The sequence below is a fragment of the Hemitrygon akajei genome, chromosome 3 (assembly GCF_048418815.1).
Source record: "Hemitrygon akajei chromosome 3, sHemAka1.3, whole genome shotgun sequence".
Classification (NCBI taxonomy): Eukaryota; Metazoa; Chordata; class Chondrichthyes; order Myliobatiformes; family Dasyatidae; genus Hemitrygon; species Hemitrygon akajei.
The window spans coordinates 27,046,056-27,074,017 of record NC_133126.1 but is presented as its reverse complement, the minus strand read 5'-3'; the positions used below and the strand labels follow the sequence as shown (position 1 = coordinate 27,074,017).

Sequence of the window (27,962 nt, the reverse complement as noted above, 5' to 3'; positions counted from 1 at the left end):
GTGCTCCTTTTTTTCCACTGTAGAGCCCAAAAATCATGGAAATTTGTAATGCATGAAAAACTAAAATTCAAAAATGAAATATCAACAGTTCAAAAGTGTTCATCCCCCTTTGCTCAGCACTTAATTGAACCACCTCTCAAAGCTATTGCAGCCAGTAGTCTTTTTGGATAAGTCTCAATTAGCTTGGCACTATATGATGGAACAAGACTTGTCCATTCCTTCGTGCAAAATTGTCCAAGCTGTGCCAGGTTAGTTGGGGAGTGATGGTGCACAGCAATCCTGAGGTCTTGCCAGAGATGGTCAATCGGGTGAAGGTCAAGACGCTGACTGGACCACTCAAGGACATCAACTTTCTTCATTTAAAACCACTCCATGGTTGCTCTGGCAGTGTGTTTTGGGTTGTTATCCTGCTGAAAGACAAACTTCCTCACCAGTTTAAGCTTCCTGGCAGAGGCGAGCAGATTTTTATCTAGGATCTGTCTGTATTTGGTAGCAGTCATCTTCCCGTCAATCCTGACGATGTTTCCAGTACCTGTTGCTGAAAAGCATCTCCATCGCATGATGCTATCTCCACCATAATTTACAGTAGGGTTGGTGTCATCTCGCTGATCCACAGAATTGGATTTATGCCACAAGTATCACTTAGTGTTGAGGCCAAAAGGTTCCACTTTAGTCTCATCCGACCACAAGACCACCTTCAACATCTTTACAGTATCTTCTAAGTGACATTTTGCGAAGTCTTTGTGGGCAAGGATATGCTTCTTTTTTTTTTACAGCCAGGGCTTCTTTCTTGCCACTCCTCCATAAATATACTTTTTGTGCAAGGCCTTGAAGATTATGGAGTCATAAACTTCATCTCCAGTTGTAGCCGCCGACTTCTGCAGTTCCCTCAGAGTGACCGTTGGCATTACTGTAGCGACTAAGTTGAGAGGGCAGCCTGGCCTGGGCAGTGTGGCTGTGCTTTTATATTTTTTCACTTTTTCACAATGGACTGCATTGAGCTCTGAGATATATTCAGTGTCTTTGAGATACTCTTATACCCTTCCCCAGATTTATGCTTCTCCATTATCATTTCCCTGACTTGTCTTGAATGCTCTTTGTCTTCATTTTGGTTTGGTCTGTTGAAAAACTACAATACTACTGGACCTTACAGAGAGGGGAATAGGGGGTATCTATTCAGGTGATCCTCCAGTTTTCCACAACAGCAAATTGGGTGAATTGGTAAGGTAATACTGTATATTTCACCTGATGAAAGTCAGCGTAGTAATGACAAAAGAGGATGAATATTTTTTCAGCCTCACAAGTTTGGTTTTTAATTTTTTTGTAAATTATTGACAGGTTTTGGAATAATTTATTTGATTTGACATGATGCACAGTGTTTTGTAGATTAACTCAAAAGTCCTACTTCAATATATTTTAAGTTTCAAAAATAAGACAGCAAAGTGTGGAGATAGTTGTGGGGGCTGAGTACTTTTTCAAGGCACTGTAGAAGGTCAGTACAACATCACTGGCTGAAGTGCCTGTTCAGTGCTATAATGTTCTAAGTTAATTCCACACCTTCTCTCAAGAATTGAGGAGAGAGTGAGCAAAAATACCTTTCCTCAAAACTCTCCTGTAATTGTTCTACTTTTTACTTTAGTTATTGACCACTTTGTCAAGGAAAATAGATCCTTCATATTCAGGCTGTCTCAGTGTTTGTTTATTTATTAATTTATTGAGATGCTTCACAGAAGAGGCCCTTCTGACTCTTTGAGCCACACCACCCAATAATCCCCCGCTTTAATCTGAGCCTAATTACAGGACAATTTACAATGGCCAATTAACCTACCAACTCATATGTCTTTGGACTGTGGGAGAAAACTGGAGCACCTGGAGGAAACCCACGCAGTCACATGGGGAGAACGTATAAACTCCTTACAGACAGTGGCGGGAATTGAACCTGGGCCGCCTGTACTGTAAAGTGTTGTGCTGTGCCGCCCAGATCATTTCATACACCTTTTGTTCCAAAGAAAATAAGCCTCATCTAGGCAGCCTCTCGCCATCACTATAATCTTTAGCCCTTGAAGCAGTGTCAGATTTTCTCTGGGAATCACTGGTCGATGTTATGAAACAAAACTTCTTCTTTTTACTCCTCGTATCTGCCTATAGTCCCAGTGATTACCACCACTGAGGAAGTGTGCAGGAAACCACCAACACATTTTGGGTCAATTATTTCCTTTACGAGCAAGATGAAATGTCATGTAAGCTGACTGAGGGAAGGCTGTGGCCGTCACAGGGTAGGCTTCAGAAAACTGGCAATCTATTAGAAACATGCATATTTTAAGACAGCTTACACAAAACGCTGGGGGATCTTATCAAGTCAGTCAGGAGAGGAATAATCAATCGATGTTTTCAGGCTGAGGCCATTGATTAGCATCTTGTGTGTGTTGCTCTGGATTTCCAGCATCTGCAGAATCTATAGTGTTTATATTTTAAGACAGTTTGGAATTGGAGTTGGTTTATTATTGGCACATGTACCAAGATACAATGAAAAGCATGTCTTACACACTGTTCATACAGATCGAATCATTACACAGTGCGTTGAGGTAACACAAGGTAAGACAAAATAGAATGCAGAATAAAGCATAACAGCCACAGAGAAAGTCCAGTGCAGGTAATCAATAAACATTGAACAATGCAGCACAGAACAGGCCCTTTGGTTTGTGATGTTATGCCAGTCTCTTAACCTACTCTAAGATCAATCTAACCCTTCCCTCCCACATAACCCTTCATTTTTCTATCATCCATGTGCCTATCTAAGAGTTTCCTAAATGTCCCTAATGTATCTTATTCTACCACTAACCTCTGGCAGCATGTTCCATTACTCTCTGTGTAACATCCTGCCTCTGTCGTTCCCCTACCCATCCCCCTCCATACTTTCCTCCAATCACCTTAAAGTTATGTCCCTTCATTTTAGCTACTTCTGGCCTGAGAAAAATCTCTCTGTCCAATGGATCTATGCCTCTTATTATCTTATACACCTCAGTCAAGTCATCACTCATCCTCATTTATTCCAAAGAGAAAAGCTCCAATTTGCTCAACCTATCCTCATAAGACACATCCTGGTGAACCTCCTCTGCACTCTTTCTAAAGCTTCCACATCCTTCCTATAACGAGGTGACCAGAAATGAACACAATAATGAGGGCCAACTTGCCATATGCTTTCTTAACCACACTATCAACTTGTAAATTAAAATTACTAAAAGTTTCAAAAAATGTAATAATGAGGTGCGGGGGAGATTTATCAGGATGCTATTTGGATCAGAGAGTATGTTTTATGAGAATAGGTTGAGTGAACTTGGCCTTTTCTCCTTGGAGCACTGGAGGATCAGAGGTGACCTTATAGATGATGAGAGGCATTGATTGTGTGGATAACCAGAGGCTTTTTCCAGGGCTGAAATGGCTAACACAAGGGGGCATAGTGCTTGGAAGTAGGTACAAGGAGGGTGTCAGGGGTAAGTTTTTCACACAGAGAGTGGTGGGTGCGTGGAATGTACTGCCGGCAATGGTGGTAGAGGCAGATACAATAGGCACTCTTAAGAGACTCTTGACAGGTATATGGAGTTTAGAAACACAGAGGGCTATACGTTAGGGAAATTCTAGGCAGCTTCTAGAGTAGGCTGCATGGTCAGCACAACATTGTGGGCTGAAGGGCCTGGAATGTGCTGCAGATTTCTATGTTTCTATAACACAATAAGTGGCATTGATGAAGTGGACAGCCAGAGACTTTTTCCCAGGAAAGAAAGGGCTAATTTGAGAGAGCATAATTTTAAGGTGAAGAAGATAGGTGGAGGGGTAGGTAGTGCTGAGGAAGCAATGTGATTGCAGCAGGACCTAGACAGACTGGAAGAATGAGCAAAAAAAGTGTCAGATGGAATGCAGTGTTGGGAAATGTATGATAATGCATTTTGGTAAGAGGAACAATAGGGTGGACTATTATCTAAATGGGGAGAAGGTTCAAACATCAGAGGTGCAAAGGGAGTTGGAAGTACTTGTGCAAGACTCCCAGAAGGTTAATTCACAGGGTGAGTCTGGCAAAGAAGTCAAGTGAAATGTTGGCACTTATTTCAAGGGGAATAGAATATAAAAGCAAGGAGATAATGCTGAGCCTTTATAAGACACTAGTCAGGCCGCACTTGGAGTATTGTCAACAGTTTTGGGCCCCGTATCTCAGAAAGGATGTGTTGTCATTGGAGAGAGTCCAGGGAGGTTCACGAGGATGATTCCAGGAATGAAAGGGTTAACATATAAGGAGCATTAGGCAGCTTTGAGCCTGTACTCACTGGAATTTAGAAAGATGTGAGTGGGGGGATCACATTGAAACCAACCGAATGTTGAAAGGACTAGGACTAGGTAGGGTGGATGTGGAGAGGATGTTTCCTGTGATGGGGTTATCCAGAACTAGAGGGCCTTTTAGAACAGAAATAAGGAGAACTTTTTTTTAATATAGCCAAAGAGTGGTGAATGTGTGGAATGTCCTGCCACAGTCTGCGGTGGAGGCCAAGTCCATGGGTTTATTCGAAGCGGAAGCTGATAGATTCCTGACTGGTCGGTGCATCAAGGGATATGGTGAGAGGGTAGGTGTATGAGGTTGAATGGGATACGGGATTAGCCATGATGAAGAAATTCTGCTTCTATGTCTTATGGGTGAGGAAATTATTGGGGGAGGGACTTATCAGAGGTGTGGGTGTGTAAAATGTGATGCTAGGGTTGGTGATAGAAGCAGATACACTGGGGACGGTGGTGCCTGAAAAGAGGATGCTGTCTAAGTTGCATGCCGTCTTGGACAATGTCTCCCATCTACTCCATAATGTACTGGTTAGGCACAGGAGACTCATTCCACCGAGATGCAACACTGAGCGTCATAGGAAGTCATTCCTGCCTGTGGCCATCAAACTTTACAACTCCTCCCTCGGAGTGTCAGACACCCTGAGTCAATAGGCTGGTCCTGGACTAATTTCCACTTGGCATAATTTGCTTATTATTATTTAATTATTTGTGATTTTATATTGCCATATTTCTACACTATTCTTGGTTGGTGCGACTGTAACGAAACCCAGTTTCCCTCGGGATCAATAAAGTATGTCTGTCTGTCTGACATTTAAGAGACTCTTAAAGACATGGAAGAAAGAAAAATGGAGGCCACGTTGGAGGGAACGGATATTAGAGTAGGTTAAAAGGTTGGAACAACGTCATGGGTCGAAGGGCCTGTACTGTTCTGTTCTAGTAAGGTTATGCTTTTGCACTATACTGCAAATTTCATGCCTTCTGATAAATCTGATTCTGAATATCTATGTTCACTTCTTTCTCGGTCTTTCACTGGGATCTTCTTAGTCCTCTTGTCCATTTCAGGCTGAACTTGTTTGGTGTGAGACTGTGAGCGAGGTGATAATGAAATGTGGCTGTGCAGTCGGCAGCTGTTCAGGAGGCTGCATCTCCCTGGGAACAGGACTAGCCGCTCTGGACATAACTCTGGCAGTCCGGTGTCTGAGCTGGGACTGTGGTCAATCACCCCATCTAGTGGCCCTGACAGGAATTGACGAAACATGGCCAAAGTATGCTGGCAAGGCACACACACACTGTCAATTTGACCCTTCAGTCAATAATCTATGTAGATGAATGACACTGGATTTGATTGGGACCTTTTCTTTTAAAACTCTGTAGTTACCTGCTTAACTGAATGGATTTCAATCAGTCTTTAATTTCCAGTTTCAAGATTGTGAACCTCCACTCTTGGGCACATAGGAAAATCAGAATCAGGTTTATTTTCACTGATGTATGTTGTGAAATTAGTTTTTTGGCGGCAGTACAGTGCAATACAGAAAAAATTACTATAAATTACAACTTATAAAATCAAATAAATACTGCAAAAGAGGAAGAGTGATGCTGTGATCATGGACTGTTCAGAAATCTGATGGCAGGGAGGAAGAAGTTATTCCTAAAACACTGCGTGCATATCCAGGCACGTGTAGCTCCTCCCCAATGAGAAAAGGACATGTCTGGGTGGTGACAGTCCTTAACAATGGATGCTGCCTTTTTCAGGCGTCGAGTTGTGGAAGTGCCCTCAGTGGTGGGGAGAGCAGTGTGCTCAGCAGAACAACAACGCAAACAAAACACGACAGGCTACCGAGAAACAACAGCAGAACCAGTCCTGTTCCTCCCACCCACACACGTGCACTGGCCTCAAGGGCAGACTTCCCTCCACTCACCCGGAGAGGGGTGCAGTCCCACTGTTACCTTCACTCGGAGGGTTGTGAGAGCGTGGAATGAACTGCCAGCACAAGTGGTGGAGCATGCAAGCTCGATTTCAACGTTTAAGAGAAGTTTGGATGGTAGGGGTATGGAGGGTAGGTCAGTGGGAGTAGGCAGTTTAAATGGTCCAGCATGGACTAGAAGGGCTGAAGGGCCTGGTTCTGTGCTGTACTCTTTTATAACTCTATAAAATGCCTAGCAAAAGTCAAAGATCCCAACGTGAAGAACACCTTGTTTTCCTGGATGAATAAAACACCAAATTAAGTTACCCAGACATTATAAAGATTACCGTTAGTAGGATCTTTCTGAGTGTAAATTGGGTACAGGTTTCCCCCACAATCCGAAGGAAGGGCGTTCCTATGAAACCATTTGTAAACCGAAATGTCATAAAGCGAAGAAGCAATTACCATTAATTTGCATGGGAAAAATTTTTGAGCGTTCCGAGACCCAAAAAATAACTTACCAAATCATACCAAATAACACAAAAAACCTAAAATAACACTAACATATAGTAAAAGCAGGAATGATATGATAAATATACACCCTATATAAAGTAGAAAAATTGTAGGTACGGTGTAGTTTCACTTATCAATATGAGGAAGACAGCGAGCCAAAATCGATTTGGAGAAAAGAATCCGCACGTACACGCATGCACAAACAACTGCCTGCACAAGGCTTCACAGTCATTGTAGTCTTTCTTGGAGTAAACACATGTATAAAGCAGGCAACACACACAAAATGCTGGTGGAACGCAGCAGGCCAAGCAGCATCTATAGGGAGAAGCGCTGTCGACGTTTCGGGCCGAGACCCTTCATCAGGACTAACTGAAAGGAAAGATAGTAACAGAATAGTAAGAAGTATAAAGCGGGCATCTTTTTTTCGTAAAAGTGAAAATCCTCTTTGGTTAGCAAAAACAGGTACTAATGTAGGTCTTTCTTAACAGCGAGTTGCCGTAAAGCGAATGTTCAAAAAATGGGGGACACCTGTATTAGATTTCCTCCATTGTAAAATACATTGAGGTACAGTGAAAGCTGCTATAAAAATGTTGTAGCTTTCCATTTCATTTATCATCCGGCAGTCCCATCCCCAGCACACCTTTTTAGTATTTATCAATCAGTCTGAAATCCTTGATCTTCCTTCCTCTTGGTCCAACCATGTGGATGCCACAGTCACATAAGCCCATTAGCACATCTCCTCCCACAGGTAGCCAAAGAAATTTGGCACGTCAACTTTTATTGTTGCACCATAGATCGCAACCTGTCCAGATACATCATGGCTTGTTATGTCAACTGCTCTGCCTGTGTCTGCAAGAAAATGCAGTGTTGTGGACTCTTCACAGAAACTAGTCTTCCCTCCATGGATTCCCTCTACATTGCTCACTGGCTCAGTGAGGCAGTTAACCCAACCCGCTGGACGTTTTCTCTCCTCCCCATCCCATCATCAGAAGATACAAAAGCCTGAAAGCACATATCACCAGGTTCAAGGACAGCTTCTATCCCACTGTTTAAGTATATTACAACAGCAATAGTACAATAAGGTGAATTTTTGACCTTGTTATGGCCTTGCACCTTATTGTCTTTATTTATTTTGAGGTACAGGTAGAACAGGCTCTTCCAATCCAACTTAGCACTAGCCTAAAAGACTGTAGGTGCAGGAGCAGAATTAGGCCATTTGGCCCATTGAGCCTTCTCAGCTGTTCCATCATGGCTGATTTATTATCCCTCTCAACTCCATTCTCTTGCCTTCTCCTGTAACCTTTGACGCTCTGATTAATCAAGAACCTACCAACCTTCACCTTAAATCTATTTAATGACTTGACCTCCACAGCCACCTGTGGCAATAAATTCCACAGATTCACCATCCTCTGGCTAAAGAAACTTTTCCTCATCTCTGTTCAAAATGGACTTAGCTCAATTCTAAGGCTGTGCCCTCTGTTCCTAGACACCCGCGCTATAGGAAACATCCTCTCCACAGTCCACTCTATCTTGGCTTTTCAATATTCGATAGGTTTCAATGAGATTCCTCCTCGCTCTTCTGAACTTCAGCGAGTGCTGTCTCAGAGCCATCTTGGCTTTTCTCATATGTCACGATTTTCATACCTGGGACCGTTCTCGTGCTCTTCCTTTGGACCCTCCCCAATGCCAGTGCATCCTTTCTTAGGTAAAGGGCCCAAAGCTGCTTGCAATACTCCAAGTGCAGTCTGACTAATACTTCATAAAGCCTCAGTATTAATCCTTGCTTTTGTATTCTAGTCCTCTCAAAATAAATGCTAGCATTGCATTTGCCTTCCTTACAACCAACTCAACCTGCAAGTTAACCTTTAGGGAATCCTGCAGAAGGACTTCCAAGTCCCTTTGCACCTCCGATTTTTGAATTTTCTCCCCATTTAGAAAATAGTCCACACCTTCGTTCCTTCTGTCAAGGTCATGACCATACACTTCGCTACATTATATTATATCTGTCCCTCCTTTGCCTATTCTCCCAATCTGTCTTGGTTCCTCTGCAGACACTCTGCTTCCTCAATACTATCTGCCCCTCCACCTATCTTCGTAACATCCTCAAGATTGGGCACAAAGCCATCAATTGTGTCATCTAAATCATTGACACATAACGTGAAAAGCAGCGGTCCCACACTGACCCTTGCAGCACACCACTAGTCAACAGCAGCCAACCAGAATAGGCCCCTTTCCCCCCATTCTTTGCCTCCTGCCAGCCAACCAATCTTCTATCCATGCTGGTACCTTTCCTGTAATACCATGGGTAAGGACATGTGTGGCACCTTGTCAAAGGCCTTCTGAAAACTATGCTGACTTTGGCCTATTTTATCATGTGTCTCCAAGTACCCTGAAATGTCATTCTTAATAATAGAAACCAACATCTTTCCAACCACTGAAGTCAGGATAACAGACCTATTATTTTGTTTCTTCTGCCTTCCTCCCTTCTTACAGAGTAGAGGGCATTTGCAAATCACAGGACAATTTACAATGACCAATTAACCTACTAACCGGTCTGTCTTTAGACTGTGGGAGGAAACTGGAGCATATGGAGGAAACCCACTATGCTCCCGGGGAGGATGTGCAAACTCCTTACTGGCAGTGCCAGAAATGATCTCCAGAACTCTTCAAGCTGCAATAGCATTGCGCTAGCTTCTGTGCTACAGCGGCACTTTAAAATTACTAGAGGTCGTCAGTTGCCCGGTCCTGGTGCCTGCAGTGTAAGTTTTGTGAGCAAGCTTTGAACCTACGTGGGATATCCCCATTGGATTTCAAGCCTAACACTTTAAACACTCAGCCATCGCAATCTTCCTGTTGTGCACTTTCTCTATAACTGTAACATTTTATTCTGTACACTCACAAGGAAATCTGCAGATGCTGGAAATTCAAGCAACACACACAAAATGCTGGTGGAACGCAGCAGGCTAGGCAGCATCTATAGGAAGAAGTACAGTCGATATTTCGGGCTGAAAATTCTCTTACTATCTTTTCCTTCAGTTGGTTCTGATGAAGGGTCTTGGCCTGTTCTGTACATTTGTTGTTTTCTTGTGTACTTCCACAATGTAGTGATCTGATGACATTATCTGTACGGACGGCATGCAAAACAGTTTCTCAGTGTACATAGGTACATGTGACAATAAAAAAATCGATTTATCCGCACAGAAGGGGACCGATCCAGCAGTTGCTTGAAGTTGAGCAATTGGTGGAGAAGGGATTTGTCGGGAGGCTGAAGAATAAAAATCTTGGCTTCTTTCATGTATTAGTCACAAGGGTGAGTTTGACATGCCAAAGACCAATACTTCTGTTTTTTAATGTTGTCTTCAGTAAATACAGGCTCCTGGAGACCAGGATTGAATCTACGCTAAAGAAAACACTAGACATCAAGGAGGAAAAAGTCCAGGCACTGGAGTCCCGACTGGCTGAGTCCAGCAACTTGAACCAGCAGCTGCGTAGTGAGCTGAGCGCGGTAAGGAGGAAGGTCTCTCTTGTTGGATTAGGGCCCAGGTTGTTGTTTTTATTCTGTTTATCCTGGTGATTTCAGCTTTCTTTATGCTTCCTTACAGTTTGTAAAATCACCTGTTGCTAAACTTTTCGTAACTTAGACCATAAGACGTAGGGGCAGGTTTAGGCTTTTCAGCCCGTCGAGTTTATTCTACCATTCCATCATGGCTGATTATTTTCCCCCTATTTCCCCACGTTCTCCCGCAACCTTTGACACCCTTAATAATCATAAACTTATCAAACTGTGCTTTAAATATACCCAATGGCTTGTCCTTGGGTTCAATACTAATGCTCCTTAGTCTGCAAAGCTGCAGTGTGACTCAGTATCTGCTGAACAGGTTACTTATCTTCTGTAGCGTAGCAGTTGGTATAACACTAACTAATACTTGTGTTAGTGACTGGGGTTCAATTCCTGCTGCTGTCTGTAAGGAGTTTGTATGTTCTCCCCCTGACCGCTTGGGTTTCCCCTGGGTGCTCCGGTTTCCCCACACATCCCAGAGATGTAGGGTCAGTGAGTTCTGGACATGCTACGTTGGTGCTGGAACCATGGCGATACTTGCGGGCTGCCCCCCAGCACATTCTCTGACTGTCCTCGACACAAAATGAAACATTGCACCAAATTTCAATGTTCCGATGTGCATGTGGCAAATAAATCTGATTAAATAAATAATGAAGATGGACTAAGACTGTGTTGGTCATTGATGCAAACAACACATCTCACTGTATGTTTTGATGTTTCAAGTAAAGCTAATCTTTAAAACCTCTTCCTTTAAAGTCTAACTCTGTCAGCGTGCCTCTTGTTCCCCAGGTGAAGTGGAATCTGGAAGCGCTGTTGCAGCGTCAGGAGGAGGAGAAGCTTTCGCTGAACTCCCCAGTAGGTACCTCTCCGCCAAGCAGCGCAGAGAAAGAGAAATGGGAGAAGGAAAGTCGGGAGACCACGCTGGAGCTGCTGAAAGTGAAGGACACGGTCATCGAGGTGGAGAGGAACGTGAGTCCGGGTGCTGGGGCCCCGAGGTGTAGCCCCACGAGGGCTGGGGATATCATGCATGGGCAGAGAGGGGGAGGGATGTAATGTTTCTAAAACATCGAGTGTGTGTCTTCAGGTCCTGTACCTCCTCCCTGATGGCAGCAATAAGAATATCCTGGGTAATGGCGGTCCCTAATGATGGATAACACCTTTTTGAGGCATGGCCTTTTGAAGATGTCTTCAATGCTGGGGAAGCCAGTGAGGAATCTTGGCGAATCTTAGCCCTGCTACAGGAAGGACATGAAGAGGGTGCAGAAGAGGTTCCCCAGGGTGGCGAGAATGATCTATGAGCAAAGGTTGGGCAATGTTGGGTTGCTCTCCCTGAGGGGAAACTTGATGGAGGATTTTGAAAATTCTGAGAAGCATAGACAGAGCAGACAGTCAGAATCCTTTCCCCTGGGTGTCAGACACCATAGGGCAGGCTTTTAAGGTTAGAGGGTGAGATGTTTAAAGGTGGCGTGAGAGCTGAGTTTTTGTGCTGGTGCCTGGACTGGGTCACCAGGGATAGTAGTGGAGGCAGACACTTTGGTGGAGTTTAAGAGGAGGTGAATATGAAGAGAATGGAGGGATGTGGGTGATAGACGGGGGAGGGCATTTAGTATAAACTGGCATCAAGATCAACACGGCACCTTGGGCTGAATGACCTGGTATTCTATGTTAAATCCTGATATAGGGTTTCAACCTGAAATGTAGAGGGAACACGAGTGAATCTGCAGATGCTGGAAATAAATAAAAACACAAAATGCTGGCAGAACTCAGCAGGCCAGACAGCATCTATGGGAGGAGGTAGTGACGACGTTTCGGGCCGAAACCCTTCATCAGGAGTGAAGTAACATGGGATGGTCGAGGGGGGATAAGAAGTGGGGGGAGGGATGAAGTAGAGAGCTGGGAAGTGATAGGCTGAAGGGAAAGGGGCTAGGGGGAAGGTGGCGAACTATGGGAAATAAAAGAGAAAGAAAAGTAGGGCTGGGGGGAGATTATAGTGAGGGGGGAGAAAGAGGGAGAAAGAGAACCAGTAAAATTATAGATAGGGGTGGGGTAAGGGGGGGCAGGGGTATCAACAGAGGTCAGTGAGTTGGATGTTCATGCCGGCAGGAAGGAGGCTACCTAGGCGGGAGATAAGGCATTGCTCCATCGACCTGCCTGTGGCCTCATCTTGACAGACAGATGATGAGGGAAGAAGTGTGGGGGCAGGGATAAGTGCCACCACCAGACACATCTTCCCCTCCCCCCCACTCTCGGCTTTCCACAGGGATCGTTCCCTACGTGACTCCCTTGTCCATTCATCCCCCCCATCCCTCCCCACCGACCTCCCTCCAGGCACTCATCCCTGCAAACGGAAGAAGTGCTACACCTGCCCCCACACTTCTTCCCTCACCACCATCCCAGGCCCCAGACAGTCCTTTCAGGTGAGGCACCACTTCACCTGCGAGTCAACTGGGGTGATATACTGTATCTGGTGCTCCCGATGTGGCCATTTATACATTGGGAGACCCGCCGCAGACTGGGAAACCGTTTCGCCGAACACCGGCACTCGGTCCTCCAGCAGTGGCGGGATCTCCCTGTGGCCACACACTTCAATTCCACAGACCACTCCCACTCCGACATGTCTGTCCACAGTCTCCTCTACCATCAAGATGAGGCCACACGCAGGTCGATGGAGCAATACCTTATCTCCCTCCTAGGTAGCCTCCTTCCTGCCGGCATGAACATTCAACTCACAGACCTCCGTTGATACCCCTGCCCCCCCCCCCCCTTACCCCATCCCTATCTGTAATTTTAGTCTGGTTCTCTTTCTCTCTCTTTCTTCCCCCTCACTATAATCTCCCCCCAGCCCTACCTTTCTTTCTCTTTTATTTCCCATAGTTATCCACCTTCCCCCTAGCCCATTTCCCTCCAACCTATCACTTCCCAGCTCTCTACTTCATCCCTCCCCCCCACTTCTTATCCCCCCTCGACCATCCCATGTTACTTCACTCCCGATGAAGGGTTTCGGCCCGAAACATCGTCACTACCTCCCCCCATAGATGCTGTCTGGCCTGCTGAGTTCTGCCAGCATTTTGTGTTTTTATTTTTTGAAATGTAGAGGGGTTGTTTTTTTACAGAGAGAGTGGGTGGTGTGTGGAACACCCTGCCAGGGGGGTGCTCGAGGCAGATACATTAGGGGCATTTTAGAGACTCTTAGATAGGCACATGGGTGAAAAAGAAATGGATGTTTATGTGGGAGGAAAGGATTAAGAATCTAACCCTGCATTTTTCTTTCATTGACCTTTTGCCTTTCTCCAAGATCAGTCTAACCATTAGATAGAGTAGGTGAAAGGGTTGGCACAACATGGCGGAACCTGTGCTGTGCTGTAATGTTCGTGATGGCCTGTGTGTCCTTCGTGCTGCTTGGCGAGTGTTTCTCTTGCTGCATCTGAAGTTGCTGTGTTTGCAGAACGCGGCGTTGCAAGCGGAGAAGGACTTACTGAAGGAGCAGATAAAGCAGCTGGAAGCGCAGAACAGTGCGGTCAACTCTCAGATTGTGATGTTGCAGCGTCAGGCCGCGTCCATGCAGGAGCACAGCAATGCTCTGCAGATCCAGAACGCCAAGCTGCAGGTATCTACATGCTCCCCACCGCCTGCAACCTGAACCCCCTCGCCCATCCGTCCCTCCCCCTTCCTTCCAATCGTCATATGATCCCCTCACTCCCATACCCTAGACCCCTCTCCCCTCCATCCCTCCCTGCCACCATTGGGTTTTGGTCCTCTGTCACTGTCTCGGGGGTATTGGTCCTCTGTCACTGTCTGGGGGTATTTGTCCTCTGTCACTGTCTGGGGGTATTGGTCCTCTGTCACTGTCTGGGGGTATTGGTCCTCTGTCACTGTCTCGGGGGTATTGGTCCTCTGTTACTGTCTGGGGGTATTGGTCCTCTGTCACTGTCTGGGGGTATTGGTCCTCTGTCACTGTCTCGGGGGAATGGGGTGTGACACCCAGAGTCTGCAGTCTGGGGGTAATGGTCCTCTGTCACTATTCAGGGGAATGGGGTGTGATACCCAGAGTTCACACTTCAGAGCTTTGGTCTTTGCAGAAGCTTCAGCTGTCTTTCAAGAATCACTTGATTCTGGCATGATCCTGGAGGACTGGAAGATTGCAGATGTCACTCCACTCTTCAAGAAGGGAGGGAGGCAAAAGAAAAGGACTTTATAGGCCAGTTAACCTAACCTCAGTGGTTGGGAAAGTGTTGGAGTCTATTATTAAGGATGAGGTACTTGGAGACTAATGATAAAATAAGTCAAAGTCAGCATGGTTTCATAAAGGGAAATCTTGTCTGACAAATCTATTAGAGTTCCTTGAGGAAGTAACAAGCAGGGTGGCCGGACAAAGGAGAGGCAGTGGATGTCATTTACTTGGATTTTCAGAAGGCATTTGATAAAGTGGCACACATGTGGCTGTTTAACAAGATAAAATCCTATGGCATTACAAGAAACTGGCATGGATAGAGGAATGGCTGACAGGCAGGAGGCAGCAAGTGGGAATAAAGGGGGCCTTTTCTGGGTGGCTGTCAGTGACTAGTGGTGTTCCTCAGAGAGTTAGTATTGGGACCGCTACTTTTCACATTGTTTGTCAGTGATGTGGATAACGGAACTGATGGCTTTGTGGCAAAGTTTGCTGGTGATACAAAGATAGGTGGAGGGGTAGGTAGGCTGAGGAAGCAATGCAATTACAGCAGGACTTAGACAAATCGGAAGCATGGGCAAAAAGTGTCAGATGGAATACCGCGTTGGGAAATGTATGATAATGCATTTTGGTAAAAGAAACAATAGTGCAGACTATTATCTAAATGGGGAGAAGGTTCAATCATCAGAGGTACAGGTGGCCTTAGGAGTCCTTGTGCAAGACTCCCAGAAGGTTAATTTACAGGTTGAGTCTGTGATAAAGAAGGCAAATGCAATGTTGCCATTTATTTCAAGGGGAATAGAAGGAAATAATGCTGAGCATTTATACGACACTAGTCAGGCTGCACTTGGAGTATTGTCAACAGTTTTGGACCCCATATCTCAGAAAGGATGTGTTGTCATTGGAGAGAGTTCAGAGAAAGTTCATGAGGATGATTTTGGGAATGAAGGGGTTAACATGAGAAGCGTTTGGCAGCTTTGGGCTTGTACTCACTGGAATTTAGAAGAATGTGGGTAGAATCTCATTGAAACCTACCGAATGTTAAAAGGACTAGATAAGGTGGATGTGGAGAGGGCGTTTCTTATGGTCGGGGATATCCAGAACTAGAGGGCACAGCCTCAAAATTGAGGGGCAACCTTTTAGAACAAAAGCAAGGAGAAATTTTTTTAGCCAGAGTGTAATGAATCTGTGGAATGCTCTGCCACAGACTGCAGAGGAGGTCAAATCCATGCATGTATTTAAGTATGTTGATAGTTTCCGGATTGGTCAGGGCATCAAAGGATATGGCGACAGGCAGGTGTATGGGGTTGAATAGGATCAGGGATCAGCCATTATGGAATGGCAGAGCTGATTCGATGGGCAGAATGGCCTAATTCTGCTCTTGTATCTTATGGGCTGGTGGTCTTGCAAGGTGTAACGTTGCCTCTGTCTCCTGGGGGTTGTGTGGTGTGCTGCCATCACAGGTGGAGAACTCGACCCTGAACTCACAGAGCGCAGCTCTTATGGGCCAGAACGCAATGCTGCAGAATGCGCAGTCGGCGGTGGAGAACGAGCGGGATGGCCTCGCCCGGCAGAAGGAGGAGCTGAAGGTGGCCCACGACTCCCTGTTACAGGACCACGAGCGGCTGATGGCGCTGAACGGGCGGCAGTCCACCGAGTGTGAGGCCCTCATCGCCCAGCAGGCCTCCTTCAAGTCATCGTACAGGAGCCTGGAGACTCAACACAAGGATCTGGAGACCAGGTAACGAATCCAAATCGGGTTCTTCTCACTGACGTGAGCTGTGAAATTCATCCAAATCGGGTTCTTCTCACTGACGTGAGCTGTGAAATTCAAAGTAGTGTCAAGGTAAGGTGATGATTGAAACATGCCAGCATATACTACCCTGAGATTCATTTCCCTGCAAGTGCAAAAGAAGACAAATCTTGTGCAAATATTAATAAGAAAACCTAAATAAATAATACTGAGAACGTGAGGTGTAGAGTCTTTGAAAGTGAATCTGTAGGTTGTGGAATCAGCTCAGTGTTTAGGTGAGTGAAGATATCCGCGCTGTTTCAGGAGCCTGATGGTTGTAGGGTGATGTGGGACCTCCTGTGTAATGGTAGAAGTGAAAAGAGAGTGTCGAGCCTGGACTTTTAAGGTCCTTTGGTGGATGTTGCCTTCTTGCGGCAGTGCTCCTTATAAATGCACTGAATGCTGGGGAGGGTTTGCCTGTGATCGACTGGGCTTTATCCAGCACACTTTGTAGAGTTTTCTGTTCCTGGGCATTGGTGTTCCTGTACCAGGCCATGATGCAGCCAGCCAGGATACTTTTCACTCTGTATCTATTGAAGTTTGTTCTGCAGCAACATTACAGTCCAGCACATAAAACATTACTTTCAGCTACAATAAGAAATATAAAAACTTACGTATGTCATGCAAAAAGAGAGCAAAATCCTGAGGTCTCAGGCCAAGATCCTGCGTTGGTCCTGATGAAGGGCCTCGGTCTGAAACGTCAGTTGCTTGATTCTCTCCATAGCTGCTGCAAGGCATACAGAGTTGCTCCAGCATCTCGTGTGGGTGATGCTCAAGATTTCCAGCATCTGCAGAATCTGGTGTGTTTCTAGAAACTTAAAATGCCATAATCATAATGAGAGTCAGGTTTATAATCACTGACTTAAGTTGTGATACTTGTCATTTTGTTGCAGCAGTACAGTGCCAGACATAAAACTTGCTGTAAGTTGCAATAAGAAATACAAAAAATAAATGTGGCAGCCCGGTAGCGTAGGCGTTAACGAAATGAGATTACAGCACCAGCGGACCGAGTTCAATTCACACTGCTGTTTGTTTGGACTTTGTATGTGTGGGTTTCCTCCAGATACTCAGGTTTCCTCCCACATTCCAAAGACAGACTGTGGGTAAGGTGTATCGGACACATGGTTGTAACTGGGCATCGCAGGCTTGTTGAGCTGGAAGGGCCATTTACTGTGCTGTGTCTCTAAATAAAATCAATAAATAAGCACGAGAGGTTCGGCAGAAGCTGGAAATCCAGAGGAACACACACAAAATGCTGGAGGAACACAGCAGGCCCGGCAGTATCTATGTAGGTGTCTTGGGCCGAGACTCTTCAGTCTTGATGAACCTTTCACTCAATGTCAGCAAGATCGAGGAGCTGATTATTGCCTTGAAGAGGAGGAAGCTGGAGGTCCATAAGCCAGTCCACATCAGGAGAGCAGAGCTGAAGAGGGTCAGCGACTCGTTCCAGAGGGCTCATTTCAGCACCCGAGTGCCTTTACAAAGAAAGTATGGCAGGGTCTCCACTCTCTTAGAAGTTTACAAAAATTCAACGTCTCATCTAAAACTTTGACAAACTTCTATAGAGGTGTGGTGGAGAGTATATTGACTGGCTGCATCACCGCCTGGTGTGGAAGCACCAATGTCCTTGAACAGAAGATCCTACAAAACGTACTGGATATGGCCCAGTCCATCACAGGTAAAGACCTGCCCCCCATTGAGCACATCTACAAGGAGCACTGCTGCAGGAAAGCAGCATCCATTATCAGGGACCCCCACCATCCAGACCATGCTTTCTTCTCACTGCTGCCATCAGGAAGGTGGTACAGGAGCCTGAGGACCCACACCACCAGGTTCAGGAACAGTTATTACCCCTCAACCATCAGGCTCTTGAACCAGTGGGGTTACTTCACTCAACTTCACTCGCCCTATCGCTGAACTGTTCCCATAACCTATGAACTCATTTTCAAGGACTCTTCATCTCGTGTTCTAGATATTTATTGCTTATGTGTTTATCATTATAATATTTTTCTTTTTGTATTTACTCAGTTTGTTGTCTTCTGTACATTACACTCAAGAGGGAAGGAGAGGCTCACCCTGCCTGCCGGTGTTGCAGTGTGAGTCTCCATGTTGGCTCCCACGGCCGTTGTGGAGCCCTGGTGTGACTGCTTTGCCCTGTCTCTGTGCGCAGGTACCTGGGGCTGCTGAAAAAGCAGGCCGAGGTGGAGCAGCTGGACTCAGAGCTTCACGCCCAGAGGGAGAGTCTGCAGCGGGAATCCAGGAGGAACGCAGCCATCACAGAGGAGAACAGACAGCTGAAGGCTGATGTGAGCAGGTGAGCGACCAGGTACAAGGGTGGACAGTTCAACGGGGCTGAGTGCACACGAGGAGACGGGGCCTAATCTCAGAGCCACCGGATAAGGGGTGGAGCCTGAGCAAGGAGGCAGGGCCTAATCTCAGAGCCAACTAATTAGGAGTGGAGCCTGGGCAAGGAGGCGGGGCCTAAACTCAGCCACCGGATAAGGGGTGGAGCCTGGACAAGGAGGCAGGGCCTAATCTCAGAGCCAACGGATAAGTGGTGGAGCCTGGGCAAGGAGGCGGGGCCTAATCTCAGAGTCAACTAATTAGGAGTGGAGCCTGGGCAAGGAGGTGGGGCCTAAACTCAGCCACCGGATAAGGGGTGGAGCCTGGACAAGGAGGTGGGGCCTAATCTCAAATAAGGGCAGAGCCTGGAATTTTTGCAAATGTGAGGGCGGAACCTAGCCTCGGCATTCAAATCGGGCAGAGCCAGAGCCCCTACTGACAGGTAGGGGCAGAGCTTGGCTCATTCAGCCAGCCGAGATCAGAGCCTGGTATTCAAGTTAGAATGGAACTGAGAAGGTTGTACAGTCAAATGTGGGTGAGTTTGTTATGAACAGGTGGGGGTTGGGCCTGTGTGAGCAGAAGTGAGGGGTGAAGCACATGAGGATAGGTGAGGGTGAGGCCTGTTCTGGAAGGCCTGTGGGATAAGGTGTGTGAGGACAGCTGAGGGCTGGGGCCCATACATTCAGGTGTGGGTGGGGCCTATGTAGGAAGTTCAGGTGTGGGCTTTATGAGGGAAGGTATGGGGGGGGAAATTCCTGTGTAGGAAGTTGATGGGTGGGGTCTATGAGGGAAGGTGTGTTGCTTAGGATGCATTGGTCGGAGTCAAGACTGCTCATTGCTTGCCCTGGTGCCTTTTTAAAAGCTAAATCATTTCACTCTCTACAAAATGCTTAGACAGCCAGTGCACACACAGCAAGCTCCCAGAACAAGCTAGTGACAAACTGCCAAACTGGATAAGGAATAAGCATTGACTGGACATAAGGAACTCGACTTTAGGGAGCTCTGTGGTCTATTCAAGTGACTCCCTCACTACCTCACCGAGTGACTCCCTCGCTACCTCACCGAGATTCAAGATCCAGATTTATTTATCACATGCACACTGAAGCATGCAGTGAAATGCATTGATTGTGTTAACAACCAACACACCCAAGTTTGTGCTCGGGGCAGCTGGAAGTGTCACAACACTTTCCAGCGCCACCCTAGCATACCCGCAGTGTTGAGCAGGACAACACAGAACACAACAAGCAACAGCAAAACAAGCCCCTTTCCTCCCTCCCACCCACCAACATACTCAGTCAGTCCTCCAACCCCAGCACGGGCCTCTGAGAGTGTTAAGTCTGATTTGAACACAGCCCACTCCAGCCGAACCAATCTCCCTTTATAACTAATTACCTCCAATCCTTGTTAGACTCCTCTGCCCTCATGTCTGCCTCTGGGCAGTGGGGTGCCCAGTGCTGTGAGTTGTCCTCTAGCGGGGTGCCCACGCGAGCTCCCCATTCCTGCACCCCCTCACACAACTGACTGGGAGGCCGCGCGCTTTGTGTTGCAGGCTGCACTCGCTGAACAGCGTGCTGAAGGAGGAGTGCGACCGGCTGCAGGGCCTGGCCAAGGAGTGCAAGAGCAGTCTGAACAGCAGCAAGCTGGAGCTGGAGCACTGGAAGGCCCAGTATCACGAACTGAAGGAGAAGCACCAGAACCTGGACATCTCGCAAACCAAGATTGGGAATCACTGTGAGGTAATAACAGAAGGAGAATGAAGGGATTAACGTTTGGCTCTACGCCTGTACTCACTGGAGTTTAGAAGACTGGGGTGGAGGGGGCGAATCTCATTGAAACCTAACGAACATTGAAAGGCCAAGATGGAGCGGATGTGAAGAGGATGGTTCCTTTAGTGGGTGAGTCTAGGACTAGAGAACACAGCCTCAGAATAGAGGGATGCCCATTTAGAATGGAGACGAGGGTGGCAAATCTGTGGAGTTGATTGCCACAGATTCCAGCACATCCTTTTTCAAATAGGGGACACATAAATTCTCACAGTGCTCCAGTGTGATCAATGCTTTATAAAGCCTCTGCCTAAACCAAGAGATTTAATTTAATTTGGCACATTGTTCCATACAAGCATTTTGTTCTGAAAGGGCCTGTTAATGTGCTGTACTAATATAACTCATTTCGCCTTATTAATTCTATTAAAAATCCTTCCCAGGTCCAAACGTCTTGATTAATTCTTGAGCAGTGCACCCATCCATCCACTGGTGACAGTCCTACTGTGACTTGGTCCCATTTGAGTTGGGTAATCTGGTGATAAGGAATGGAGGGTTATGGGCTGAGTGCAGGTAGGTGGGACTAGGTGACAGTAAGCGTTTGGCACGGACTAGAAGGGCCGAGATGGCCTGTTTCCGTGCTGTAATTGTTATATGGTTATAAAATTATTAACTGGTACATAGAAAACAGAGGCAGGCCATTAAAAACAAAAGATCCACACACAACAAACAATCCGCTCGAGGAAGGCAGTACCTCTGGGGGAAAGGAATTGTTGATGTTTCAGGTCAAAATGCTACTTTCATGTGACCCCTATAATGTGTACTCTTAGAGCTACACAGCAGCTCACAACAAGTGCCAGGCCTTTCAACCTACTCCATGATCCATCTAACACCTCCCTCCTACATAGTCCTCTGTTTTTCTTCCATCCATGTATGTCATCATCATTATGTGCTGTGTTGTATAACATGGGCAATCATGGTCTTTAACCGTGATTGTTCTTGGCAAATTTTTCTACAAAAGTGGTTTGCCAGTGTCTTCTTCTGGGCAGTGTCTTTACAAGACAGGTGACCTCAGCCGCTATCAATACTCTCCAGGGATTGTCAGTGGTCACATAACCAGGACTTGTGATGTGCACCAACTACTCGTAATACCATCCACCACCTGTTCCCATGGCTTCAGACGACCTTGATCGAGGGGGTTGGGGGGGCTAAGCAGGTGCTACACCTTGCCCATGGTGAGCTGAAGGCTAGCGGAGGGAAGGAGTGCCTTACACCTCCTTTTCTAGGGACATATCAACACCCTGCCATCCATGTGCCTAGGAGTTTTTTAAAATGTCGCTAATGTATCTGCTTCTACCATCACCCCTATGAGGGCATTCCATGCACCCACCACTTAGTGTGTGTAAAAAAACAAAACTGACATCTCTCCCTATATTTTTCTTCAATCACCTTAAAATTGTGCCCCTTCCTATTAGCCATTACCACCCTGAGACAAGTCTCTGGCTGTCCACTTGATCTCTGTCTCTTATCACCTATACACCACTACCATGCCAACTTTCATCGTCCTTCACTCCAAAGAGAAAAGAGCTCACCCAGCCTATCCTCACAAGACGTGTTCTCCCATCTAGGCAGCATCCTGGTAAATCTCCTCTGCACCTTCTTAATCCTATAATGTGGATTAACTGAACTGAACATAGTACGCTAAGTGTGGTCTAACCTGGGTTTTATAAGCTTGCGACATTATCTCAGGGCCAAAACAACATTTGCCATCTTATATTTATATATTCTAGAATGTTAATAAGTTTACTTGCTGATAGCAAACTATTCTGAGCCAAGAACTTTGTAATCTTCCTCAGGCGCATGTTGTCAGAACCCTTCGAGTTTGGGCTGGGGAGACAGACTCTAGTCTCTGTCTCCATTTCTCACTCTTGTTCTCTTTCTCTGGTCTTTGCAAAGCTGCTGACTCAGCTGAAGAGCAACCTGGAGGAGGAGAACCACTTTCTACTGAGTCAGGTTCAGACGCTGAATCAGCAGAACCAGAACCTCCTCGAGCGGTCCATGGAGAGCAAGGATCTCTACCACGAGGAACAGAAGCAGTACATGTGAGTCAAGGGCTGACACGGCCTCGTTTCTTGTTCTCCTAGTTTTCCTGTGCGACAACATTCCCACATCAAATATATTGCCACATGCGCACGTACATATACGAACAGGTGTATGAAAAGTTTCTTACAGCAACATCACAGGCATGTTCACAAGGAAAACAAATTGCACACAACTTTTACAAGAAAAAAAGTAGAACAAAAAAATATTTTAGTATAAAGTGCTGGAAGTAGCCGTGGTGTTGCTGAACTGTAGTGATTGGGGTCTGGATCAAGAACTAAATGGTCGAAGGGCAGTAGCCATTCCTGAACCTGACAATATTGAATCCAGCAAGGCTATGTGAGAAGAACTTAAAAATAAGAAATTAGTGATCACTTTAATGAAATTATACTATTGACTCACCAATAGTCAGCAAGAATGAGCAGAGCAAATAAGGAAATTGTCAATAGTGTAGGGGAACAATAAGATTGTAATGGTAGGTCATAAAAAGACAATTACTCCGAGTACTACTGTAATTGGATCATAAGTCGAAGCTGAGTTTATTGTCATCTGTAGGTGACACACAGATGCAATTATAAACGTGTGCAGCAGCATCACAGGCATATGTCATCAGATAAGCAGCATTCACAAACAAAGCAAATTGCACGGAGCATGATGTAGGCAGAACTGTCAACAGATTCATAACTGAGCATAAGTTATACACAACTTTTACAAGAAAGAGAACACAAATAAACAAAGAAGTCAATTTCATTGCGAATTGATCAGAGTGGTCATTGAGTTGTTATACCATGGTAGTGATTAGGGTTGTGCCAGTGGGCTCAAGAACCAAATGACTGAAGGGAGGTAGGTGTTCCTGAACCTGGTGGTGTGGGGCTTCAGGCTTCTGGACCTCCTGCCCGATGGTAGCTGTGAGAAGATGGCATGGCCCAGATTAGTCTCGAGTTTGAGACCAGTTCGAACACCCTTTAATAGGTTTTGGTGGAAGGACGAGAAACAGCAAATCCTGATCTTTGAGAGGTCACTCTCAAATCCTCCAGTCCTTGTGACTTCTCTAGCTGCATATGCACAAGATTGCACTGGAATGTAGGAATTTTCCTGACATGGTATAAGAATGGAAGCATCAATGTCCATGATTGGAAGAACCTACAAAAAGTTAATGGATACAGCCCAGTTCATTACAGGCAAAAATCTCCCCTCTCCCCCCCCCCCCCCCCCCCCCCCCATTTACAAGGAGCACTGCATCTTTCATCAAGGAACCCCACCATGCAGGCCAGGGTCTCTTCCTGCTGCTGTCATCTGAAAGGACGCACAGAAACTTTAGATCCCATACCAGCAGTTACAGGAACAGTTATTACCCTTCAACCATCAGGCTCCTGAACCAGCGTGGATAGCTTCAGTCACCTCAACTCTGAACTGATTTCAAGGACTCATTTTCAAGAACTCTACAACTCATGTTCTCAATATTATTTATTTACATTTAGTTTTACTAATGCACCTTGAATTGGGTCACTAATAAGGCCATTTTAAAGAGTGGATGAGGCAATCACAATCTGGGGTTAAATAGAGGCCTGACCAGCTTCTTCCCTTCAGTGAATCAGACAAGCCCAATTGCTTCTTGGACATTATTACCCTTGTAAATTTTTTTAAATTCTTGTTTTCTCTTTAGTAAAACTTAAATTCCATAGGCAAGACATATTTGATAAGGGCAGTGTGGTTTATGGGGTCTCTGACAAGGACCCATGCAGGAAACTGATTAAAAGTTAAAGCTCTTAGGCATCAGACACATTGGCAGATTTAAACTCGCTTCAAAAGATCATTATTCCCACTGTCTGCAGTACTGGTTCAGTGATGTACCGGTGAAATACACTTCGCATTCCACGAAAACCTGTCAAGGTGTCAAATGAAGAGGCAGATTAGATATATATATATATATATATATATAGCATCTGTGCATGGAAACATACAGTCAAATGCATTGTTTTGTATTAATGACCAACACAGTCTGAGGAATGCTGGGGGCAGCCCACAGGTGTTGCCACGCTTCCAGTGCTAACATAGTGTGCCCACAACTCACTTATCCTAACCCGTACGTCTTTGAAAGATGGGAGGGAACCGGAGGAACCCACACAGTCAAGGGCAGAATGTACAAACTCTTTACGGACAGCAGCGGGAATCAATCAATCAATCACGGGAATCTGATCAGTGATTGCCGGCGCTGTAAAGTGGTTGCACTAACCGTGGCATCCCCATGCTACCATGGAATCCGGTTGGGACGTAATCAGAGAGCTATTGACTGGGCAACCTGATGGTAATATCCTTGAAAGTACATTCAGGATCCCCTCTGAATCGCACGTCCACAGGCTTTAACCTTTATGGGTAGAAAACACAAGATCAAAGGTCAAGAATCAACTTTATTCACAAGTTCCCACCTGCCTCAAAAGGGCAACAATTATACCATTGCCTAAGAAGATTAGTATGAGCTGCCTTAATGACTATCGTCCAGTAGCACTCCATGAAGTGATGAAGTGTTTGGGAGGTAGGGCATGGCTAGAATTAACTCCTGCCTAAGCAAAGATCTGAACCCACTGCAATTTGCCAATCATCATAATAGGTCTACAGTGGACATGATTTTGTTGGCTCTCTGCATGGCCTTGAATCACTTGGACAATAGGAATATCTATGTCAGGATGCTGTTAATTGACTATAGCTTAATGTTTAACACTCACCATTTCTACAGTTATGATCGAAAAGCTACAGAACCTGGGCTTCTGTACCTCCCTCTGCAACTGAATCCTTGACTTGCGAAGCAGAAGACCACAGTCTGTGTGATCAGATATAACATTTCCGCATTGCTAACAATTAACACTAGCGCTCCACAGGGACGTGTGCGTAGCCCACTGCTCTGCTGTCTCTGCTGTCTCTGCACCCATGACTGTGTGGCTAGGCATTGCTCAATTGCCATCTATAAATTTGCTGAGGATAGAACCTTTGTTGGTAGAATCTCAGATGTTGACAAGCAGGCATACAAGAGTGAGAAATACTGATTCTGATTGGGATTCATAAACATTTATAGGGAGCAGGTGGAGGAATGGAGTTGAGAGGAAAATTCAATCAGCCATGATTGAATACTGGAGAAGATTTAATGGGCCAATTCTGCTCCTATGTCAAGGATCAAGGGTGTGACATTCATCAAAAAACATAAAACAGTTGAAAAGAATTATATAAAATATAACAATTAAAATAAACGTGTGGAATAAAATGTGCATAAATACCAAAATAGCAGCATGCACAGTGCCTATAAACAGTATTCACCCCTCTTGGAAGTTTTCATGTTTTATTGTTTTACCACATTGAACCACAGTGGATTTAATTTGGCTTTTTTGACACTGATCAACAGAAAAAGACTCTTTCATGTCAAAGTGAAAACAAATTTCTGCAAATTGGTCTAAATGTATTACAATTATTAAACAAACTAATTGATTGCTTAATTATTCACCCCTTTCAAGTCAGTATTTAGCAGATGCACATTTGGCAGCAATTACAGCCATGAGCCTGTGTGGATAGGTCTCTATCAGCTTTGCACATTTTTCCCCGTTCTTCTTTACAAAACTGCTCAAGCCCTGTCAGATTGCATGGGGAACATGACTGAACAGCCCTTTTCAAGTCCAGCCATAATCTCAATGGGATTGAGGTCTGGACTCTGACTTGGCCACTCCAGGACATTAACTTTGTTGTTTTTAAGCCATTCCTGTATAGCTTGGCTTTGTGCTTAGGGGTCATTGTCTTCCTGGAAAACAAATCTTCTCCCAAGTCACAGTTCTCTTGCAGAGTGCATCAGGTTTTCCTCTGGGATTTCCTTTATTTTGCTGCATTCACTTTATCCTCTACCTTCACAAGCCTTCCAGGGCCTGCTGCAGTGAAGCATCCCCACAGTAGGATGCAGCCACCACCACGCATCATGGACAATATGCTTTCCATGATGTTCAGTGTTTGACTTCCACCAAACATAGTGTCTAGTCTGATGGCCAGAAAGCTCAATATTGGTTTCATCAGGACATAGAACCTCCTTCCAGCCGACTTCAGAGTCTCCCACATGCCTTCTGGCAAACTCTAGCCAAGATTTCATGTGAGTTTTTTTTCAACAGTGGCTTTCACTTTGCCATTCTGTCATAAAGCTGCAACTGGTGAAGCACCCGGGCAACAGTTGTTGTACGCGCAGTCTCTCCCATCTCAGCCACTGAAGCTTGTAACTCCTCCAGAGTTGTCATAGGTCTCTTGGTGGCCTCCCTCACTAGTCCCCTTCTTGCACAGTCACTCAGTTTTTGAGGACAGCCTGCTCTAGGCCAATTTACAGCTAAGCCATATTCTTTCCATTTCTTGATGATTGACGTAACTGTACTCCAAGGGATATACAGTGATGTGGAAATTTTTTTGTATCCATCTCCTGATTTGTGCTTTTTAACAACCTTTTTGTAGAGATGCCTGGAGTATTCTTTTGTCTTCTTGGTCTAGTTTTTGCCAGATTACTGACTCACCAGCAAATGGACTTTCCAGATACAGGTGTATTTTTTCTATAATCAATTGAAACATCTTGACTGCATGCAGGTGATCTCCATTTAACTAATTATGCAACTTCTAAAACTAATTGTGCATCAGTGGTGATTTGGTGTGTCATATTAAAGGGGGTGAATACCTATACAAACAATTATGAACTGAAAATCTCTCACTGCAACCAGGAAAGGGCAAGAAATTAGCACTCCTTGTCCCTAAATTGGAATTGCAGAAGACTACAAGACCATAACGCTTAAAAGTAGAATTAAGCCACTCAGCCTATCTAGGCTGATTTACTATCCCTCTCAACCCCATTCTCCTGTCTTCTCCCAGTAACCTTCGATGCCCTGGCTAATCCAGAGCCTATCAACTTCTACTTTAACTGTACCCAATGACATGGCATTCAAAGCTGGCTGTGGCAATGAATTCCACAGATTCACCACCCTCTGGCTAAAGATATCCCTCCTCATTTCTGTTCTAAAAGGATATCCTTCTATTCTGAGGCTGTGACCTCTGGCCCTAGATTTCCCCCACTATAGGGAGCAGAACTTGGAGGCTTGTTCTTGGTTGACATCGAAACCTCAGGAATCCTGTAATGATCCATTGTTATACTTTATTTCCTTTTTCAGAGACAGGTTAAACTCCCTTCGAAGGCAAAAGGAGAAATTGGAAGAGAAAATAATGGACCAGTATAAATTCTATGAGGCAACTCCAAAAAGGTAATGCCTTACATTGAAAATTAAATAGTCTGTGAGGTGCTTCTGTGTCACGGGTAATGAGCGAAAACCCTCCCTCAATGTGGACGAGACTGCTGACGAGGGTGGTGTGGTTTATGTGGTCTTCCTGGACTTCACTAAGGCCTTTGATGAGGTCAACTTGGGAAAATGGTTAAATGTTGAAGCTCACGTGATCCAAGGCAAGATGGCAAATTGGTTGCAAAGCT

The 27,962-nt window shown here is 45.4% G+C and overlaps 1 protein-coding gene across 4 annotated transcripts in view; it reads left to right on the top strand.

Moving 5' to 3' along the window:
- Positions 1-27,962, top strand: part of ccdc88c (coiled-coil domain containing 88C) — a 240,256-nt gene that overhangs the window by 164,548 nt on the left and 47,746 nt on the right. For all 4 annotated transcript variants that reach the window (XM_073039398.1, XM_073039399.1, XM_073039400.1 and 1 more), the window contains 8 exons: positions 10,110-10,251; positions 11,095-11,274; positions 13,751-13,912; positions 15,937-16,214; positions 18,436-18,579; positions 20,158-20,344; positions 22,325-22,470; positions 27,649-27,738. In XM_073039398.1, coding sequence (XP_072895499.1) covers positions 10,110-10,251; positions 11,095-11,274; positions 13,751-13,912; positions 15,937-16,214; positions 18,436-18,579; positions 20,158-20,344; positions 22,325-22,470; positions 27,649-27,738 — 1,329 coding nt within the window. The remainder of the gene's footprint in view (positions 1-10,109; positions 10,252-11,094; positions 11,275-13,750; positions 13,913-15,936; positions 16,215-18,435; positions 18,580-20,157; positions 20,345-22,324; positions 22,471-27,648; positions 27,739-27,962) is intronic.